Source organism: Diceros bicornis, chromosome 6 (genome assembly GCF_020826845.1).
Source record: "Diceros bicornis minor isolate mBicDic1 chromosome 6, mDicBic1.mat.cur, whole genome shotgun sequence".
NCBI lineage: Eukaryota > Metazoa > Chordata > Mammalia > Perissodactyla > Rhinocerotidae > Diceros > Diceros bicornis.
In genome coordinates this window covers 61359421-61381248 of record NC_080745.1, presented here as the reverse complement: position 1 = coordinate 61381248, position 21828 = coordinate 61359421, and the positions used below count along the sequence as shown (strand labels likewise).

General features: G+C 44.9%; 1 protein-coding gene across 8 annotated transcripts in view; it reads left to right on the top strand.

The window, feature by feature from the left end:
* Positions 1 to 21828, top strand: part of SORBS1 (sorbin and SH3 domain containing 1) — a 218966-nt gene that overhangs the window by 137698 nt on the left and 59440 nt on the right. For all 8 annotated transcript variants that reach the window (XM_058543601.1, XM_058543600.1, XM_058543602.1 and 5 more), the window contains 4 exons: positions 5347 to 5519; positions 7329 to 7392; positions 19591 to 19638; positions 19763 to 19892. In XM_058543601.1, coding sequence (XP_058399584.1) covers positions 5347 to 5519; positions 7329 to 7392; positions 19591 to 19638; positions 19763 to 19892 — 415 coding nt within the window. The remainder of the gene's footprint in view (positions 1 to 5346; positions 5520 to 7328; positions 7393 to 19590; positions 19639 to 19762; positions 19893 to 21828) is intronic.

Sequence of the window (21828 nt, the reverse complement as noted above, 5' to 3'; positions counted from 1 at the left end):
TTTAGATGGAGTGTTCATGGCAGGCCTCGCTGAAGAAGTCACCTTTCTGTTGCTTCTATCTCTCTTCTAGGATGTGACAAGTCAGGGTTGGGAAATGTGGGCCAGTTCTTTTCTTTTTGAGTGACAACCCCAAATGCTAGCAAGTGACCCCGGGATGATGGACCCAGGTGAGAGCTAGAAGAGGGTGTGAAAGGCCTACTTCTTGAGCTTGAGCAGGCATCAGAATCTCCTGGGGAGCTGGTCAGGACCCAGATTCCCAGGCCACAGTTCCAGAGATCAGATTTAATGGGTATGCGCGAGAATTTGCATTTCTAACCAGTTCCCTGATGATGCGGATGCTGCTTCTGTTCTGACCACACTTTGAGCAGCAAGTTTCATCAAGAACCAACGGTGGTGGGAGGTGACTGCAGATATAAGCAGATATCCAGGCTCATTCCCTGATAAAGTGCACAGGATTGGGATAAGTCAGGGTGGGGAGGGAACAAACACATAGGCCAAAGTCGTGAGGAAACCCAAGAATGGGAATGTTGAGCCATTTCCTTATGTAGCCATTCTGCTTTAAATCCTGGTTCCACCACTTACTAATGGTGCAACCTTAGGCAGGTTACCAATGATCTAAACTACAGATGAGTTTTCTTACCTGTCAGATGGGGGCTGCCTTACTGCCTCATAGGTTCTGCTTATACGGCTTGGCACTGAGCATTCGCACTCACTGAGTGCTTGATAGATGTGAGTTGCTGTTATCAGTAGGAGCCTCCATTAATTCACTTGTCATTTTACTGAGTGCCTACTTTGTGTCAGGCACTGAGCCAGGCTCTGGGGCTCTATCAGGGGACTGAGCCACCCTCGAGCAGCTCATGGTGTGATGTGATGGTTTGTAACCTTTTTTGGTCACAAACTCATTTGGACAATCTAATAAAGGCAGTAGGTTCATTCTCTAGAAAATGCCACAGGTGTGCAAACATATGTACCTGGTGGATTTGCAAATACTCGTGAACTCCAGGGCTCAGAACCCCTGATCTGGTGGGTAACAAGAGCCACCATTTTCTGAGCAGCTGCTTCCATGATTTCTGTGTTGCTTCATCCTACTGCTGCCCTTGTGATTCATGGAGAGCCTGGCTGGGAGGACATGGGGTTCTCACACGCTCTCAGCTTTATCAGGACTTGGCCATAGGACCAGGACAGGCTGTGGTTGAGCACAAGGTGCCCTTTGCTGCCTGCTCCTGGTGCTGCCACACTCCAGCTCACTTCACTCCCTGGCGCCAACCTCAGTTGCTGAAAACAGGGTGGCTCTGAAAAAAAATGGTAGCTCCTTCCTGCCTTTGAGATTTGGAAAGGAGCAGTGGAATAGATGAAAAAGGCACCCAACCAGGTTAGGAGACCCCGAGTTTGGTCAGGCTATTCTCTCTTGTAGCTGTTTGTCCCTGGGTAAGTGACTTCACCTCTCTGAGCCAGTTTCCTCCTGTGGGAAATGGGGATGATAATCCTTGCCCCAACACCAAAGAGGTGTTGTAAGAATCATGTGCGACAGGAAAGGGGAGTATGCTTTGCATGCTGGAAAGTGCTATGTAAATGTCACGGCTTCTCCACCAAGCTGGCAGGCTCAGGCCACTTCCTGGGCTCTAAAATCAGCCTAATGCTTCTGTCCTCCTTGAGTTTTGGGACAGATCCAGTCATGGTGGTTGACAGAGTGGGACATAAAGTAAGTGCTCACTAAATATTAGTTTTTGTTTAAAAAGAAGCAGGATCATTTTAATCAGAAGCTCCTGCAGGAGAGAGGGCTGGCTGGCTGATACTCCAGCCTGTGCCCTGAAGTAAGTGAGGCTTTGCCCATCGTATCCGTGGTGATGGGACCTGGAAGGGGGCCACCAGCCTCCCTCCCTCTAGTGGATTTTTATTGAGCCTCTATGGGGCTTCACACTCAGTGAGATTCATCTAAGAACATGACCCACATGGTGTTTGGCCTCCTGAAGCTCATGGTCCTCTTGGGTGGACAGAGGAAAACAAGATAAAGGTTGGGATGGAGGGGCTGGCATAGGATATAGAGAGGCCATGCCTGCCTTCCCCGAGAAGTGTAAGCATTGCTGTATTCCTCAGCACAGAGCTTTGGGAGTGAAGAAGAGGGAAGCTTTCTCACCTCCCACAAACACAGAGGCCTGTCAGCAGCATCATTTATTTAGGGGCCCTTTCCAGGTCCTTCCTTTTTAAAGCACAGCGTAAGATTAGAAGGAAGTGCTCCAGGATGTTGTGTGAGGGATCAGTGTTTGCCCGGTGAGAAATAGCAGCAAGCCCTCATTGTAACACAGATGTCAAAGGGCAACCCTGTCACCTATGTGGACAATGACGTGTCACTTTGGGTCTTCACTATATAAAGAAACATTTTTTTCTTCAGGGGCTGCAATTCAGCCCTCTTTATATTGAAATCTACTCAGTCATGAATCGCATGATCACAAGCTTCTAAAGTAACATAATTCAGGACTAATTTTTGTAGATCAAAAGGACTCTGGCAGCTTTGGAACAAATCCATAGACTCACAGCTTGAGTTTTGCAGTTAAGTGATTGTTGTTACAGCCACCTATCCTAACCATTTAAAAAAAATTTCTCTTGGTCTGAAAACCCTGAGAATGGCGTATCTGTGATCTTAAGAGATGATGTTCAAGAGTGAAGAGCATGAACGCCTCCAAGCACCAGGTTGGACAGAGCTTGAAATCAACCTCACCTGCTGCTTCTTGATCACACTTAGGGAAGGCCTTTCCAGGTGGGAGGAGAATGCTCAGCAGAGGCACATTAAGGGTAGACTCTGGTAACTTGATATCCCCTGCACTTCCAGGCTTCCTGCCAAATCCTTGGCCTCCTGTTGGAATTTCCTGGGAGCATGAGAACTCATCCCATAAAGCCAGTCTGCTCTTAACATCCTTTAAAGCTAATGGTGACTATACCAGGGATCAGGTTTTCTGAAGTGCTTGCTAAGCTGAGTCTCGCAGAATGTTTAGAAATCATTCTGTGGTCACAGAATGAGACCTCATTTCAGAAGTTAGTTTGCAATCCAGGCAGAGTGGCTCCATTGAGCATACTGTGAAGTCGTAAAGTCCAGTGTTTCCCCATTTCCCCAACTTCTCCTCCACATACAGCCATCTCTGACTTTGGCACAACTTTGCATGTGCCCTTGGGTCCCTCCTTTTTGCCAAAGTTTAGTCCTCTAGCCAGCACTCTGCACCTTTTCCTTTCTCAAAGATGAGAACCTCTCCATCAATCAGCGAGTGGGTACTTAGTGAGCACATACTAATTGCCAGGGCACATCCGCATCCCCTTCAGTCTCACCTCATGGGCTTCTCTGATAGGACTTTAGACCCTCCTGGCTTAAACTTTTTTGCCCCCTAATCTTTTGACCTCTCTGGTTGCCATCTGACACCTCCTTCCTTCCGTGATGACCTCCATCCCTACTTACCGCCCCATTCCCTGCTCACACATTCATCCCTTTCCCTGCAATCTGGCATTTACTCCACTGCCCTCCTGAAATTTGCTGCCTCAGAGCAATCCTGTGACTCTTCTTATGCCTAATCTAATGCCTCCTCCTCTGCTTCAATTTATTTATTTATTTTTTTGACACGTTTAACCACCCACTTCCTGGAATTCTGTCTTCTTTGCCTTCAGTGACACCTTGCTGTACCTTTCTGCTTCATCTCCTGTCCCTCCAATGAGGGTCTGCATCCTTTGGGGGGTCCTTTTTTGCTTTTCAGCCTGTAACTGTGACATTCTTCAGTGCCCAGCTTCAGCGCTAGGCTCTGCTCTCACTCACCTTCTCCATTGAGCTTTTCCATCTCCTTGACTTCAGCCATCACTTCTGTGCCAATGCCTCCAAAATGGCACTCCACCAGGGCATCTCACCTTGACCCCTCTCCCATATTTCTTCTAGGGACCTCTAGGCCATTTCCACCTGAACATCTTGCCGTCTTCTCAAAGTGTTACCATGTCTACATGGAAGTGGCCATCTCTCCCTTCCCCAACCCAGTTCCCTTTCCTAACTTCTCTGTTTAGATCAGGCCAGGATCCCAGGCTCAAGAACTGGTGCCATTTTTGAGGGAAGCAAGACAGGAGATGGTTCAGAGAGGACTGCTGGAGTCAGGTAGACACTAGGCCAAATCCCAGCTTGACCACAAGCTGCCTGTGTGACCTCAGGCAGGGTACTCTAACTTCTCTGTGCTTTGGTCCCCTTAACTGTTTAAAAACAATGGAGGAGTGGTAGTAGTTTCTTCCTCAAAAGGTTGTTGGGAGGATGAACTGAGATCATGTATATGAAGAGTTTACCATAATGCCTGGCACATCGTAAACTCAGAGTATTTCCAAGGCCCCTTTGCATTTGATTATGCTGTTCCTTCTGCCAGGAGCACCCTTCACTTCATGTTTGTCTGGCTCACTCCTCTGAGAGGTCGGCCCTGAACCAGCGAAGTTGGATGCTGACTCCTCTGTCAGCCCTGGTCACCCTGCATTCTCATTGGTGCCTCTCTTGCTCTTTCTACCTACTAGACCTTAAGCTCCTTGGAGGCTGGTGCTCAGAAAGGTTCACCCCCGTGTCCACAGGGCATGTGAATGTGTAGCACCTGGCAGGTGCTTAGTAAATACCTTCCTATAAGTAAAGGATGTGGCTCGGAATAACCGATTATATTAAGTAATTTTACAATCTGTAGACCACACAGGGTGTGTTTTTTAGTGCTCTGTAACCTCCACTCCTGAATCAAATAAAGTCTAATGTGCACTTAGCAATTTACAGTTTTCTGAGCACCTGGGCATAATTGTTAAGTCCTCAGCATCGCTGCGAGCTTGCCAATGGAAGTGTTAGCCCCATTTTTGGATGAGAAAATGGAGGCACAGAAAAGTTACGTGACTTCTCCAAGATGAAAAAAGAACTTTCAAGTAAATAATGTTTGGCCACCTCCTAGTGGTTTTACCTGTTTCCTGAATTTCTAGAACTGTCAGAACCATTTGGGTGTCTGGAGCACCAAGTGCATACCTCTGCAGGGCACTTACCACGCTTTTTAAAGGGCCAGATGGTAAATATTTTAGGCTTCGCACGCCATACAGTTTCTGTCACAGCTACGCAGCTCTGCCACTGTAGCTTGAAAGCAGCCATCAATAATATATAAATGAATGGGCTTGACTGTGTTCCAATAAAAAATTTATTTATAAAAACAGGTGGCTGGGCCTTAGTTTGCTGACCCCTGCTCCAAATGAAACTCGTTCCAGTTGAGAATTAGCAAACACACTTTCTCCAAGCTGGATCATTTGGGAATTTTTGCTTTGGAGCCACCGGAAGAGCTTCAGCTGATGACTGTTTTTCCCTTCCAGATCCTGTCTCAGACAGAAGAGTGGGAGAGCAGGCCTCAGCACCAACCCGGGAAAAACCCACCTCACCTGACAGGGCTGCTGAAAAAAAGGCAAAGGATGACAGTTGGCGGGTGGTTAAGAGCGCTCAGGACCTAAGCGATGTTTCCATGGATGAAGTGGGCATCCCACTCCGGGTATGAACATTGACCCAGACGTCCTTCCTAGGCCTCCTCTTAAGCCAGTGACAAGTGTATACCCTGAGTGCATGTGGATCCCACCCATGGGTTATAAAGGCCTCGTGAGGAGGGTCCTTACCCCTGTCCACTCTCCGAGCTTGCTGAGAGCTGCAGAGCCTCCAGGAGCTGTGCTCCAGCCTCCCGAGGCCACCTTGGTCCTGGCTCAGTGTGCAGCAGCTTTTCCCAAAGCACATGTCAGGTGTCACCAAGTCCCGTGAAAAAAAGAGATTTGTGGTCAAATGAATGTGGGGAAGAGCTGGAACAAAGAGGGAGAGGTTTCTCTGCAACAGAGCTGAGAGGCTTTGGGCATGTGCGTATTCAAGGGGAGAATGATGTGGGCACTGTTTCCAATATCCTTCATTATCATTTCATGGAGCACGCTTGGAAATTGTTAGTCCGGGGTTAGAGAACCCTGGGGAGTGTGCAGGGCTCAGGGTCCCTGTTTATGGATTCAGGAAGAAGTTCCCCTGGGTAGGAGATAGCCCATCATCCAGAGTGAGTAGGAAGCTCTAAGGGAACCACAGAATAGATTCAGCCTGCCGAGGCTTCCAGACCAGAGCAATCTCGCTGCAGCCCTGGCCCAGCTCTCCGCCGCTGGACAGGCGTGCCAGCCTCCTGCAGGCCCTAAGGAATTCCAGGGAAGCCTGACTTTTGAAACTGGATTAGAGTGAGTGCCATTCCTCTCCATGTGCCCACCAGAACACTGGCTGCGATATGTTTCCATATTGTACTTGGCAATAGGACTTGGCAAGTGGACTGGTTTTTGTGTCCCTTTTGAGGAGGCCAATAGAAACAGCGGCAGGCTCAGCCTCAAAAGATCTGTTGTCTGATCCTAAGTAATAATAAGGATATAATAATAATAATAATAATAACTAGAAAGAAAATTATTACTAATAGTAATCACAGCTACCATTTGCTGAGTGCATTATCTCCTTTAAATATCATTCACTCTACAAGGTGGATACTAATACCATTCCCATTTTATAGATGAGAAAACAGGGACTCAGAGGGATTACAACTTGTGGGTGACAGAGCAGTCTGACTCCCAAACCATTACCCATAACCATCATGTTAGGCGGCCCTCCCATTCACCTCACCAGCTCTGAGACGTTGGTGACTTTGACTTTATGTATCTCATTTCCTCATCTATAAAGGAGTGAGACTATCTGATCTAACCACTTATCTATCCCCTTCTTTGTTTTATTTTTATCTTAAGAAAACAAACAAACAATAACAGCCCGGCTTTGTGGTTGGGATGAAAACTCTCTGGCATTGTCTGCTGTAATGGGTTATGTTTTAATGTGTGTATTCTAAATCTGGCCCTATGCAAGGTGACTTAGATACACTTCTACAGAATAACCTGACATTGGTGGGGCACGGTCTGATGAGCAAATGTTCTTTGTCTCTTATGTTTCTAGAAGGCTTTACTTCAATTTAGTCATCTATATATGGAGAGAGATTCTCTCTAAAAATGAAATTTTAAAAAATTATATAAGAAGGGACACATTTCAAGTGGATCCTTGTCCACTATTTTCAAAATCTGCATCCTTTTGGCTAAATATTTCTCTGCAGATTCAGATCTGAATCTCTTGGTTTGTTCTTTCCCAAGAGTTTTGCATTTTAAAAATGGGATTGCAAAGATGTTTAGAGTTATGTGAGTTTTGACTTCAGATGTTGTCACTTTCCATTTGATTTTGTAATCATAGAAGTTCTGAAACGTACCAGGACTTGCATTTTATTTTAATCTTTGCTTTTGTTTTTCTCCAGAATACCGAGAGATCAAAAGACTGGTACAAGACCATGTTTAAACAGATCCACAAACTAAACAGAGGTACTGATTTTCCTTTGTAGAAGCTGTGCTATGCCCATTTGTTGACTGCTGTGGTGAGGGCCTAAACTTACTTCGCTAGGATTCCAGAAGACTTGGCCCTGTGGCTTGACCTCATTGGGCACTGGCCTGCCTGAGCCCAGCCATACAACTTCAGAGCAGAGGAGGGAGGGAGCACTTGTGTGCCTGCCTCACCTGTGGGATTTGAGGTCAGCTCTCAAGTCTTCCCTCCCAGATGTTGTGGGATGCAGCAGGCTGAGCCCTGCACTCTGCCTGTGCTTCAGCATCTGCCTGCCTAGGATGCGAGCAGCTCCAGCTCCCACCTGCTTTTGGCTTTAGGTGCATCTCCCCATGTCAGCCCATGACTGCCTTGTAGGCAGAGTGAGTGGAGAAGGCACTAAAATGGGAGTTAAAAACTTTTCTCACCTTGGGGATCAATCATGTACCTCTCTGTGTTTGTCCCACTTCCTTTCCTCCGAGGGAAGTTGCAGGGTCCAAATGAGAGAAAATCTGCCTTGTGAAGTAAAATGCCATGGTGCACCTATAAGGCAGTGTTAATGTGAAAAATAATCTTCCCCAGCCGGGAACCAGCACTTGCCAGGTAGTCCTGAGAGTCAGTCAAGAGCTGACACACCAAAGCCAGTTCAAGCTGGAAGAGAAGCGCTTCCAAATCAGGGCCCCCTGGGCTGTCAGCAGATGACCCAGCACGGTGGGAGAACGCCAGGACAGTGCTCCGGCAGGTCACGACTCCACCAGCTCCCATCCGCCTGTGCCACCAGTCAGCTGATAGGCAGGGATGCAGCTGCACCATGGGAAGGGTACCACTCCTCCCCAGGGCAGAGCATCCTGTCCTTCCCTGTGGCCAAATCCAGTCTGGCCGCCTGGCACGGATGACACATGAAGGCAAAGAAAAAGCATTCTGGTCAGTGTGACCTAAGCCACTAAAACCCAATCTCTCTGATTAGCTGTGGATGGCAGCTAACATCACTGTTAATTAGCTCTTGCAGTGTTCAAAGTGAACCTGGCTGTGCTCCTCCTCAAACTGTTTCTAAATATTGAGATGCTCTGTGTTTAGCATTTCTAAGCCAAGAGTAAATCCACTGCGATGGGGTAGAGGAGCTCAGTCATAGTGGTGATGCTAAATGCTGGGTCTCTGACTGGATGGCGTCAGTTCCACTGGTCCCTTCCTAAAGCCAATGTCCATTTCTTCCAGCAATCTGTGTCTGTCTCGCCTTTAGACCCAGCTTTGGCAGCCCAGATGCCAAGACACCCTGCATATGTGAAAAATATATAATTTTGCCCCACAGGCAGCATTGGTCGTCTCATGTTGAAGCTGTTAACTCAGCCTAAATTGCAGGTTCTAAACAAAACTACCTCCTTTAATGGTAGGGAGGTATTTGAAAAATTAAGAATCTTCTTGTTTGCTTTGATGCTAATGTCAAGTTTTGATTTAAAAATCATTTTATGATAGTGTTTTCATTACATACTACTTATTAGCATACTTAATATTTTTTGCCTATAAAAAGTAAAAACTTTACGTTTTATGCTAAATGCCTCTTGCTTCTCAGAGCCTGTATATATGTAATTCTTTGTCCTGGAAGAGAAGTGATATTGTCTCTTTAGATGTGTCTCAGTAATTCAGGCAAAAGGACTGGATTTTTTGAAGCAGTTTGAATTTCTTTCATGTCACCAGTGAAGCTTAGTATGATCCAGAATTCAAGGAGCCTAAATTGTGTGTGGATTCCTGTTCGTTCATTCTCTCCATTTGTATCTTCCTCTATTCTCTCTCCCAAACCTGCTCCTCTGCCTAGACACTCCTGAAGAAAACCCTTATTTCCCTACGTACAAATTCCCTGAACTTCCTGAAATCCAGCAAAATTCTGAAGGTACCATAAACTTAGACAGTGTATCTGTTGTCCTAGCCTTAAATTAATTCTTATAGTTCCATTATAGGAATATGATTTGGCTTTTAGATTTTGTTTTTATAGTCGTTTTTGGTTGGTGAAAATTTAATTTCACTCATTTGCATGACGTGCTATATTAAAATAAGTCCTTTCTAATTCATTAATCTATTTTTAAGTGTGATGCCCGTGTGCTTTAATAACACTAAAATAGGTAATCAACAATTCGAAAGAGTCAGTTGGGGATTTGTCAGTTCCACCACTTCATGGTGGATAGTTTCAAAATCCACTGCTTTTTTCTGCTGCAGAGGGCAATCCTTACACTCCTACCTACCAGTTTCCTGCATCTACTCCTAGTCCTAAATCTGAAGGTAATTAAAGGAAAATCATGTGCCTCTTTGTACCACTGCTGTTACTTTCTTTTTCACTTTGGGGTTTTTCCTGGTGGCTAAAGGCTGTCTCCCAATCATTTGCTTCCCTCTAACCTTGTGTTTGTGGTGTTGTCTTGCTCCTCGCTGACTGTATAACTGGAGTCTATCCAGATGGTATTTTAATCCTATTCCCTCGGAGTCTACATGATTAATAGGGTAGCCAATGTAGCTTAGTTATTATGCTTTGAACATGTGGGGCTCTGGGAAAAGCTGCCTGTACCCAGCTACCCAAGGCTTTGTATTTGGGGTAGTCGCATAGTGCTAGTGGCTGGGCAGTGACTCAGGGAAGCTGAGTCATTGTGGCTAATGGACAGGAGGTAGACATGCCAAGCTGCTAACAACAGAAAAATTACCGGGTTCCTATATGTGCAACTAGGCTGTCTCTGGCTGCCTCTTGTCATGGGCCGTCAGGGTGTATCTCCTTGGTAGAGAATTCCCGAAGAGGTATCCAGGTATGAGATTCAGTAATACTGGGGAAGGATATCTCTTGAAAATAAGGGCTTTGGCCAAGCTAGAAAACATTTCATGAAAGAACTGGCTAAGAATTTGGACCTGCTATGGAGACAGCCACATTCGAGAGAGATTCTTTTCTGGGGCAAAAAGTCTAGGTGTCAAGGAAGGTTCCAAAAGGTGAGTTAATGGCAACAACTTGAGAATTATCCTAGTCCCAGGGATTGTCTGATCTTTGGATGAGTGACCCCGAAAGAGAGGAGTGAATGGGGTATGCGGGAGGAAATTTTGTTAAATGGTCTTTTAGGATGAGATGTTGCGTGCTCTGATCTTCATTCATTCAAGTAGTAGTAAGCACTTGCCTGTGCCATGCACTGTCCTTGGAACTGAGGATAGTGCCTTGGATAAAATATGTCCTCTGTTCTCAAAAGTTCACATCTGGCAAGGGATTAGACAAGACCACTTCATTGTACTGTGTCCAGTGTGGTGGCAGTTGCAAGATCATGTGTCCAGAAGGCCGTGGAAGAACCTTACTGGCACACAGTAGGTCCTCGTTAAATACCTGGAGAATGTTGATGAGAAAGGCTTTGGACCCTGGAGCCAGAGTTCTTTTCTAGGGATGAAGCCGTATGCCACCACCTCGGTTCTTCTCTGCTCTAATTTAGCTCAGTAAACCATTCTGCACAGCCCTTCTCATCATTGGTAAAGTCATCCATTCAGGCATTTGGCAAAGTTGTACTGCTCACTTAACATATATGAAATGACATGCTGGGATGTATTAGATAGTTTTAGTTAAAATACCATATTCCATTTTTCATCTCCCTGTTATGTGCTAGTTTTTGGTTTCCAACCATTTCATGCCTGGGTCCTATTTTGAATGAAAAGAAAAGTCTACTGAACAAACGCAGACTTAAATATTAAAAGCCAATGATTTAATTTTAATCATTGACCTCCTCACTGCCAATAAGAGTCTGTTTGGTTTGAGATAACCTAGTCTTTTTATCTTAGAGTGCTAATTCTAGCCAAAAGCATTGCTTAAGAAACAACTGATTGAGTTGGACAAGGGAGAATTTTTTTCAGGATAATTTTGAGTAGATGCAGTTTTTGATTTGTGGTTTATTTGGACTTGCAAACCCAACCCACTCAATAAGATAGCATTCCTTTCTAAGGAAGATGACAAGCGCACAGCGTGCCTGAAGACATGGTATCTCATAGACATGGGTGGAGGAAGGCCCCCTGGAGAAGTCCCGTGCCCATCGGCCTGGAAGAATGCCGTAGGCCTGTCACAGGCAGTGCCAGCAGCTTCCACTGTCAGCCTGGCTGTTGGTCTGAAGACAAGGTTTCGTGGTCTCACACCCAGAGCTGCCATGTCATGCCACACCTAGCAACACTGGTTGACAGCGACGTCTGCTTTTTGGTACACATCAAGTCAGGCACAAGAGGGAATTGGGATTATTTTGCCTAGAGGCATAAACAGTAAAGGATGACATGATAACTTTTCACCTATAATTTAAGAAGCAGACCTTGCTATTTTTTATTTTTAAAGACCAAAAAGGAAGAAATAGTCTTAAAGGATAAAAAGGAAAAAATTATATTGGACATGAAAAATTCATAATAACCAGATGATTAGACTTTAACACAAGTTTTTAAGTCTTTTTCCCTGGAGATCTTTTAAAAATAGGGTGGATTCCATCACTTGCCTTGACTTATGCCTAGATGACAGTGCCAGACATAGATCACAGATGTATTCAATTAGATGAAGGCTCTTTACAAATGAGTTAAACGTTTGAGTTAGATTGCTTTAAAGAATTGTTATTTTAATTTTTTTTAAAGAATCTATTAAGTTTCTCTAACTTGTGGTTTGATGTCTGTGAGCTCCAGCAGGTCCTCCTCAGCCCTGTGCTCCTGATAGGTGGCCCTGGGCTCTGCACCCCTTTCTTAACATGGGAAAGATTTATGCCTTTCAAAGAAACGTGTTAACGACAGATCAGCACCTAACTGAGGCTCTACCCATAGATTTTAATGAGCATTAAAAACTAGACAGCTTTACTGAGAAATGTGAGACATCATTCCAGTCTATCCCCCAGGGAGGAGGAGACTGTTGTTGCTATCGGGTTTTTTTTGTTTTGTTTTGTTTTGTTTGAATTCAGAATTTGAAACTAGAATTATTTGCAATAAACCTGTCAAAACCTAGCCTAAGGGTTGCTGCCTCTATCTAAGTTCTAGTTGTTTATACAGTATAAAAAAAGACATTTCTAAGTGTCTCAAAGCTGATTCTCCTAAATAATAAAGGGCTATGTGAAAATTTGTTTACGCCGGCTTGCTTAACAACGTTCTTTTATTCCTCCTCCAGCTACAGTGAAAAAGTAAACTTCTGGCCAGACTTTCAGAAAATAAATAGAATTATTATGTCTTAATGAGATTTAAAATGTGCTTTTAAAGAAATTTCTGTAAATTTCAACAAGGAGCAGTCACTTCTAGTCATTTTATAATCTTTGAGACCACTCTGTGGGAAAGGAGCGATGTTGCGAATACTGTTTCATGAGGAAACAAAGGAATTGGGGCTAGGAAATTTGGGAAGAATTCAGTAGAATGAATTCAGGAGGCTTATTTCCTGTAATTTCACTACATACCCTGGTCACTAGAAAGCTTATCAAAAATAAAAATAATTTACCAGAAATTCTTTGGGAATAAATTTGAAGTAAGGCTAAGCAAGTGAGTTTTACTTTCTTTGTTTTTTAATCTTCCCTTGACCCATCCTCTCCTCCCCATCGTTCATTCCTCTCTGACCCAAAGCTACTTGTATGGGAATTACACTCCATTTTCTCTCTCAAAGGCGAATGTCCTTTCCTTGCATCTTAGATGCCACTAAGTCAAAAAGATTGTGGGGATGGGGAGAGGGGATGTTGATGGAGACCAGCGCCAGCCCCACCCACCACTGCCCCCAGAGCATGGAGGGGCTGCTAGGAGTCTTCAGACATCCTGAAGCAGGAGCGAGAGGAGCAAGCTGTGGAGAAACAGCTTCAGAAACGCCACGGCTGCCTCTTCCCCTCCCTCCTGCTTTAGGAAACAGCAGTGTGGTGGCCAGCACCTCAGCAGCTCACAGTCAGAATCCTATTAATAATAATAATAGAGAGCCACCACAGTCACTGTGCCGGGCCTGCCATTTATGGAGCCCTTACTGGATACAAGGCTCCATGCTGAGGGCACCACAATTGTTACCTCATTTTCATGCTCCCAGCAACCCCTTGAAGTAAGTCCTCATTTTATCAATGAAGAGTGTGAGGCTCAGAAAGGTTAGGTAATATGTGCAAGATCACACTGTATGTGGCAGAGCCAGGGTTCAAACCCAGGTCTGTGGGGCCCTCCAAACATGGGCTTTTACTTACTCTGTTCTACTGCTCTACTGATTCCTTTCCCCTCCCGCCACACTCGGTGTGTCTAACTCCAGACATCCCGCATGCCCTGCTTCTGAGTCAGTCGCGCCTCGTTCGGCTGAGCCAGCATCTCCTGGGATGGTGACTGGGATTTCGTAGTTAGGAGAGCTCCTCAAGCCATTTGACACATGGCCAGAATTGAGGACCACTGAGGAACACCACCCTTCCCCACCCTCCAAAAAGAAGAAGATACTTGCCCAGTGCAATTTTGGGGATTTGGATATAGAATTAGAGTGGGGAATACAGACTCAAAAGAGCTACCCTTTCCACTCGGAACAAGGCCAGATGATGTTGGCCCTCTTGGCATGCTTGATGTCAAGAAAATGGGAGCTGTTTTCAAATGATGCCTCAGCATCAGCAGCAAAACCAGGTAACTGGTGTGTTACGTTGTGGTCCATGGCCTGTGAGGACCCATTTGGCCATGTCAGGGTGAAGGCTATCAGCCAGGGGTAAAGTCCCAGGTGCAGCTTTTCCTCTTGCTTCTGGATACCTCTCCCACCACTGTCAGGCTGGTGGTGGCCACTACCACCTCCTGGTGAGGTGACTCCGGGCATCCCCAGGTTGTGGTGACATATCATGTCATAGTGGTGTGTCTCATCGAGCTTTTTCCTTATTCCTGGACAAGGACGCACTAAGACAAGGATTTAGGAGGCTGATTTTCCCAGGCACATCCATATCTGGGTTAAAATAATCCTCTACTAGTCTCATAGGATTTCTAAGAATAGGCTTATTTTGCTTGAGTTCAAGCAAATAGTTCTATTGTGAAGGTGCCTGGCCACGATCTGTGCCTCCTGCCCCAAACTCCAGTGAGTACTGCCCAGAGGAGGGGCTGAGCTGCTCACAGTGATCACCTTTGCTCTCCTAACCAGAGCTGCCCAGAAGGTCTCTGCCTAGCAAGTGCAAAAGTCTTTGACTGGCCTGCAGGATAGTTGAGACAGTAGCAGTTACTCCCTTTCCACCTTCCAGGGCCAGGAATGCCACAGGAGATGAGGATGGTGAGTCTTTTTCCAGCCCTCTGGTCCTCCCAAACTTATGCTCCTGTCCTGCTCCACCTCATCTCTTCTTCTCTTTCAGATTCTATTTTTTTCTGAATTTGTCTTCTATAGCTTCTCTACACCCTTTGTTGATCTTTCTTTCATCCCTTACAATCCGATTTTCTTTAGCCAGAACATAGACAGCTTTGAGATCTTTCCCCAAGCTCCCTGGACTATTCCTGAACACTTTCCGCCTTTTCCCTTTTTGCTTATTCTTCCTCTCCAATCCCACCCAGACTTTGTACCCACTTCTGCATATGTCTCTCCTTTTCTTTGAATATTTTAAATTGTTGGGTGAATGTGTGTGTATCTATCTTGACCTCTTTATCCTGTGTGTGCGGGTAAAGCAGGAGAAGAAATTAAATTGAGCAGTGGAAAAAGATTGTGTTAAAAACAAGCTGTTGGGCCGGCCCCGTGGCTTAGCGGTTAAGTGCGCGCGCTCTGCTGCTGGCAGCTCGGGTTCAGATCCCGGCCGCGCACTGCTTCTCCGGCCATGCTGAGGCCGCGTCCCACATACAGCAACTAGAAGGATGTGCAGCTATGACATATAACTATCTACTGGGGCTTTAGGGGGAAAATAAATAAATAAATAAAATTAAAAAAAAAAAACAAAATCAAGCTGTTGATAATTAGAAAAATAACTTTAGTTTAAAGGCCTAAGAAATGCATAAAATTGAAACTTAATTGATATAGGCAAGTGATTATGCAAATACTGCTTTTTGCCCACCATCCCATTTTAGTCAATTACATGCTTTTTATAGAACAACCCTTCTCAATCAGCACTTTCTCTAGTATCTTTAAGATTGTTATAAATTCTCCTCCCAAAACCCTAGAAAAAGTCTTTTTCAGAAGTTCATTTAAAGTCATTGTAGTTGAAAGGCAATTATGTGCCTCCTGGCAGTTATAGGAGAGTGGCTGTTCCCAAGTCGAGCCTCTGAGGACAGACTGCCAAAGCCCAGAGGAGAATTGTTGGTGTGTAAACATCAGAGCCCAGCAGGCACCTTTGGGGCCCAAAAGTGAGTTGTTCACCCTGAGTCAATCCCACTTAGTGTTAGAGCTTCCAGGAAGTCACTGGCACAGGCAGTTCTGAGTGTTGCTGCCAAGATTTGATGTTTGCTGCTTGGGGCTCTGAGGGACACAATCTGCGTGTGGCTCCACCATGAGCAGGAATCACAAGATCCCAGCTCAGCTGAGCGCATTCTGGCACAGTTTTAAAGAACCCTTGGAGAATAGTGAAGGCAGGATTTCAAACACGGCTAATGTCTGTGTTCATAGACAACTTGAGAAACGTTTCATTTAATGTCTTAACTGTGGTTAATGTCTCTTTTTCTCCCCCCAGCCCCAATTTGGTTAACTCTAGTGTGTAGAAATGTAGAAGATGACCCTTATACCCATTTCCCCATTCATTGGCATTTCTAACTTCATACCCATCTACCCTAGTGTGGACTCAGCTTGCCAGGAGAGGGTAGCAAGGGGTAGCAAGTGGAAGATGTAGCAAGAATGACTCAGTTTTACCCATTGTCCCCATAGACCAGCAGGAGGAAAACTAGAAGTGTGGTGGGGTAACTTAGAAAACTTGCTAAAATGTCGCCAGGGAGGGGGTGATGCAGAAAAATAGAGCAAAGGCTTCAAGGGCTGGGAGTCAGTCTGGCCAACACTGCAGTGCGTGACTTGTTTCAGAACAACACGCTCCCCTGCCTCTTCCATGATAAAGCTTATAATGGAACAGCCAGAGTTTTCCCCAGGATGGAGCAGATGAGGCGGAGTGACAGTAGAACAAAGCACCCGTCCCCATCGCAGGCAGAGAGAAGAGTCAGAAAGACCTTGAATTCGTTTCTGCTTTGTCTCTTTCTCACTGTGTGGCTAAAGGCAAATTTTCTTAACCTCCCTGGGTCTTAATTTCCTTGTCTGTAAAATGAGATATTTACATACCTCCTGGAGTTTTTGCAAGGATTAAGTGAGATGGTATTAGTAAATTACCAGTTACTACTAGGCACTTAATGGGAGCTGCTATTATTCTTTTTACTCATAAGCATAGGTAAAATTTTCTTCTATTAGATTTGCAAGACAAACATAAAAAATTAAAAGAAGAAATTATACATCCCCTGGATATTCAGATGAATCCATACAACTTCATTGCCCTTAAAAGTCCAGTGAACTGAAATCCATGGTGTCAGACTCAGATCCTGTGGACACTGTGAGAAATGAAAAGCTTGTTTACCCAGAGACACCTCTGCCCTGTGTTAGCCTTGGATAGGTGAGATTTCTTTTTCCACCTGCACCAAATAAGAATAGCTTTAAGGATGTTCAGGGCCGGCCCCGTGGCTTAGCGGTTAAGTGTGCGCACTCCGCTGGTGGCGGCCAGGGTTCAGATCCCGGGCGCGCACCGATGCACCGCTTCTCCGGCCATGCTGAGGCCGTGTCCCACATACAGCAACTAGAAGGATGTGCAACTATGATATACAACTATCTACTGGGGCTTTGGGGAAAAAATAAATAAATAAATAAATAAATAGGATGTTCAGTAATTCAGCTTCTTTGTTGCCTTCATCCCTCATCTCTCCTACTTATTCTGCTTTTCAAAATACATAAATTGTTTAACTCTCCAAGCTGTGCTAATTTTTTCCATCTTATTAGAATGATTTCTCCTTTTCTTCTAACAAATCTTCTAGAATTCCACTTTTGAAAGCTCTAGGGAGAAAATTTTTTTAAGGAGCTCAGGTTTTGTTATTTTTTAAAAATCTTTGAATATTTAAATGTCATTTTCCTCCCCATTTGCTTCTTACCTCAAGAACCAGGTGATAGTTAGAAATTAACCCTCACCTTACCATCCACTGATAAGCTGTAATTTCTCCATGATTCAGAGATGTACAAGGTTTTGAGCTAAAATGCTAGGCTGGATTTTAAGCAGTACATACATTGGTTCCTAACTAAGCTAATTTTTCATCTGGCAGGCACCATTTTTCCAATCAAATCTCTGCAATCAAAGCTGATGTTTAGTTTTCTTTGACATGGTAGCATTTTATCAGTACAAGAATCCGAAGCTCTGTTTGAAAAAATAAAAAAACAGGCAACAAAAAATTCATCAGAACGATACTTCAAAATATATATTTCTGGGGGCCGGCCCAGTGGCGCAAGTGGTTAAGTGTGCGCGCTCCGCTGCGGTGGCCTGGGGTTCACGGGTTCGGATCCCAGGCGTGCACCAAAGCACCGCTTGTTAAGCCATGCTGTGGCGGTGTCCCATATAAAGTAGAGGAAGATGGGCACAGATGTTAGCCCAGGGCCAGTCTTCCTCAGAAAAAAAAGAGGAGGATTGGCATTGGATGTTAGCTCAGGGCTGGGCCTCCTCACAAAAATAAATAAATAAATAAAATATATATTTCTGGATCCCATTTTGTCTCTTCACTATTTTCAGAAGTTAAACTTGCATACTCAGTTTATAGCAGGGAAAGGCTTGGCTGTGTTGGTAGAAGAAGCTTAAGCCCTGTTCAACTTTGATATCAACTAATTCTTATCCTTAAAGCAAAAAGAGGGAGGGAGGGAGGGTGGGAAGGGAAAAGATAACTTGGTACCTGATGCCTTTCCTTTATTTGGTCTAGGGGAGACCTGGGACAGATAAAAATGGGGAGAAGAGAGGGGGTAAGGATGACGTTTAGAGAGGCTGTCTTTGAATAATACTTTACTCAAAATAATAGCAATGTTAGCTTTATTTACATTTCACAAAGTATTCTGACCTTTACTGCTCTGAAACTTAAAATGATTTGCATAGTGACAAGAACTTGATTATCACTTAGTCATTAACATATTATATTGGATTCTTTGACTTGTCTTTGCAGGTTAGTTCGTGTGCTTTGTTAAAGTTGTTACAGATTTTAAGGGAAGGAGTTGGGTCTTCATTCCATATTCATGAATTCTGAATTCAGGTTAGCAAGATATTAGAAAATAGGAAAGGCTGACTGTTTCAGCCTAACTCTGGTTGGAGAAGTGCTTTGGAGGGCTCATCATGGATGTAGTGACTAAATAGCCTACATTCTCAGGACAGGCCCAACTTTAAAATCTGTTCCCCTTCGTGTGCCTGTGGTCTCAGTCTTAGTTCAGTGCAGCCACTTCCCCGAGGGTTTAGATCTTGTCTTAGTTCTGCGGGTCTTTGAGCCTCCGTGTTCAGCTTATTTAGGGATGTGTGCTATGCCCTTAGAGAGCCATCTCACACCACAGAAACCCATGTGAGTTTGATTTGCTCCAGAGTCACATATTAGACACTTTCCCCGGGCACTACCTTTGCAGAGCAAACCGTATAACCACATCTGCCATGAGTGTGTTGTGTTCCAAGGAAAGAAAGCTACTCGAGGAACCAGGTTGAGGTGGAATCAAAACAAATGATTGAGGGTTTTCTTAGCTGCAGAACCTCTATGTTAAATGCTATTGTGTCTGGAACCTTAGCATACAAAACAGGTCACAGCTGAGCTGGGGAAATAGAAAGCACACCTCTGGGCCTCCCCATCCCACCCAGTAGCAGGCCTTGGGGAACCCAGCAGGCCAGACCAGAGACTTTAAGTGTGAGCTTCTGGGGATCTGTCTCAGTCCTTCCTTCCAACTCAGCCAGGCTGGGGACCCTGTGTTCCAGCTTTGCTTGTGGAAGTTCTTTTGAGGAGGACCTTTGGCTATTTGTTCCCATGCTTTTCTTGGTGTCAGGCGGCAGTCATCTCCCAGGCATCATGAGTGTACCTTCCGGACTGCAGGTCCTGTTTGGGTGGGAGGGCTCTGCGAACCTAGCTCCTCTCAAATGTGGTTTGCCATGGTGTAGCTTCCAGTGCTTGGCTCCCCCCCCGCTGCTCAGCTCCGTGGTGTGGCTGGATGCCGGTGTAGGACGGTGGAAGTGGGGGACATGTCACTCGGTTCTCTCACCTTAGCTGGATTTCTCCTGATTACATTTTGTTTTGTTCAATAGATGATGATTCAGATCTGTACTCTCCTCGATACTCCTTTTCTGAAGACAGTAAGTGACTTAGAATTTCCTGGTAGTAGGGGAGGAGGGGGGCATGGTGGATGAAGGCAGACATCTTCCTGTTTTCAGTTTTCATCAGTTTTAAAAGTCTTTTGTACCCACTTTCCTTCTCCAGCAAAATCGCCCCTTTCTGTGCCTCGCTCAAAAAGTGAGATGAGCTACATTGATGGTGAGAAGGTAGTTAAGAGGTCGGCCACACTTCCCCTCCCGGCCCGCTCTTCCTCGCTAAAATCAAGCCCAGAAAGGTAAGTGCTCCCTTGTCCACAATCAGCTCTGTGATTTTAGGCCCTCATACACAACCCACCAGTGACATACAGTCTCTCTCTGCTGGTTCAGGCAGCATTGGAGCCAGCAGTCAAGCAGACCCTGTTCTGTCACCTATCAGCAGTGTCTTATTTCTGAGACTCAATGTCCTCATCTGTAAAATGGCGATAAATTTTACATTCATAGGGATGTTGCAAGGATAAGACAAGATAACGCATGTAACATTTCTAGTAGTGCCTGGATCATGGTATGGGCTTAATTAATGTTGACTATATCACTTTCTACGTTTTTCAAGAGTGATCTTAGCTTTGAGATTTGTCATGTTTTTTATACTCTGTGCATACTGATGGGGCCCATAGCAGAGAATATAATTTTAAAATGATGCCACACTTTTTAATTTCTATTTATTTATGCAACACATATTTTTGAGTTATAAGGCCGGGACTGGTTCTAACAATGACGTTAGTCATCTCTTAATGCCTACACTGAATGACCCAATTTTCTTTTATTGAGTTCTTATGCCCTATGAAGCAACCTTCTTATGCCTTCTGGACTGGTGTCTCATGCATCTTCCAGCCCCACCTTCCACCACTTCTCAGCACAAAAATGTCTCAGGCCAAACTAAATTATTTCTTTTTCCCTTAAATACGTACTCAGTTTCACACCTCTATATCTTTTCTATCTTTATAGACGAATGAATGTTTTAAAAGTCCCATACAGGGGCTGGCCTGGTGGTGTAAGTGGTTAAGTGCACGCGCTCCACTGCGGCGGCCCGGGGTTCGCCGGTTCGGATGCCAGGCGCGCACCAACACACTGCTCGGCAGGCCATGCTGTGGCGGCGTCCCATATAAAGTGGAGGAAGATGGGCACGGATGTTAGCCCCGGGCCAGTCTTCCTCAGCAAAAAGAGGAGGATTGGCAGATGTTAGGTCAGGGCTGATCTTCCTCACACACACACACACACACACACACACACACACACACACACACACACACACAAAAAGTCTGGTACGTATGTAAGCGGCATCTGCCTGAGGAGTTTGATAATTAGTTGAAAGGAAGTCTGGGCATACCCATAAATCCTTTACAAGTGCATTCATCAAGCACCTACTGGGTGCATTCTGTGTGCAGATTGAACCAGATGCTATGGAGGAATATAAGCATATATAAATCATTGTCCCTGCCTTCAAGAAGTTTATAGCCTTACAAGAAAAACTAATCACAGTGCAACATGCAATAATGTACATGCGTAAAAAATTTGCAAACAGTTTCCAAGGATTCCTGTATCCATCCTCTAAAACCCATCACTGGATCAGGTTAAGTATCTGTGACAAAGGCTGCAATTTTGGTGGTTACTGGGGTGGGGTGTGGAATAGAGAAGAACACAGTTGTAATAGCAAATAACGTTTATTGAGTGGTTACCATGGGCCTGGTGCTCTGCTGAGTGATTTACATGTACCATCTCATTTAATCCTTTTTACAACAACCCCATTTTTCAGATGAGGAAACTAAGGTAGCAAGAGGTCAAGTGTTTGGCCCAGATCACCTAGCGAGCAAGTGCTGTAGCAGGGATCGGAACGGCTGGCTGGCTCCAGGACCTGCATACTCTCTCCCTGCACTAGCACGAGTGGGAAGTGTAGGCATGTTTGGGGAAGGATAAGCTCCTGAGAGCAGAGCAAGGTGAAGGATTTTTCCAACCGAGCTTTGCTGCTGCTGTTTCTCTCTCTTCTTCTCTTTCTCTTCTCTCTGCCTCCTGGTGCCTGGTTTTGAGCACAGGACACCTCAGGCCTTTTGTGAAGCAAACACAGAGGTTTAGCTTGTTGTTTTGAGAAGAAAACCAGCACCACTAAATGCTTCGTGCCGAGTCCGATTTTATGCTTCAGATATAAAAATTCCTTGATTAGACTACAGTCGACCA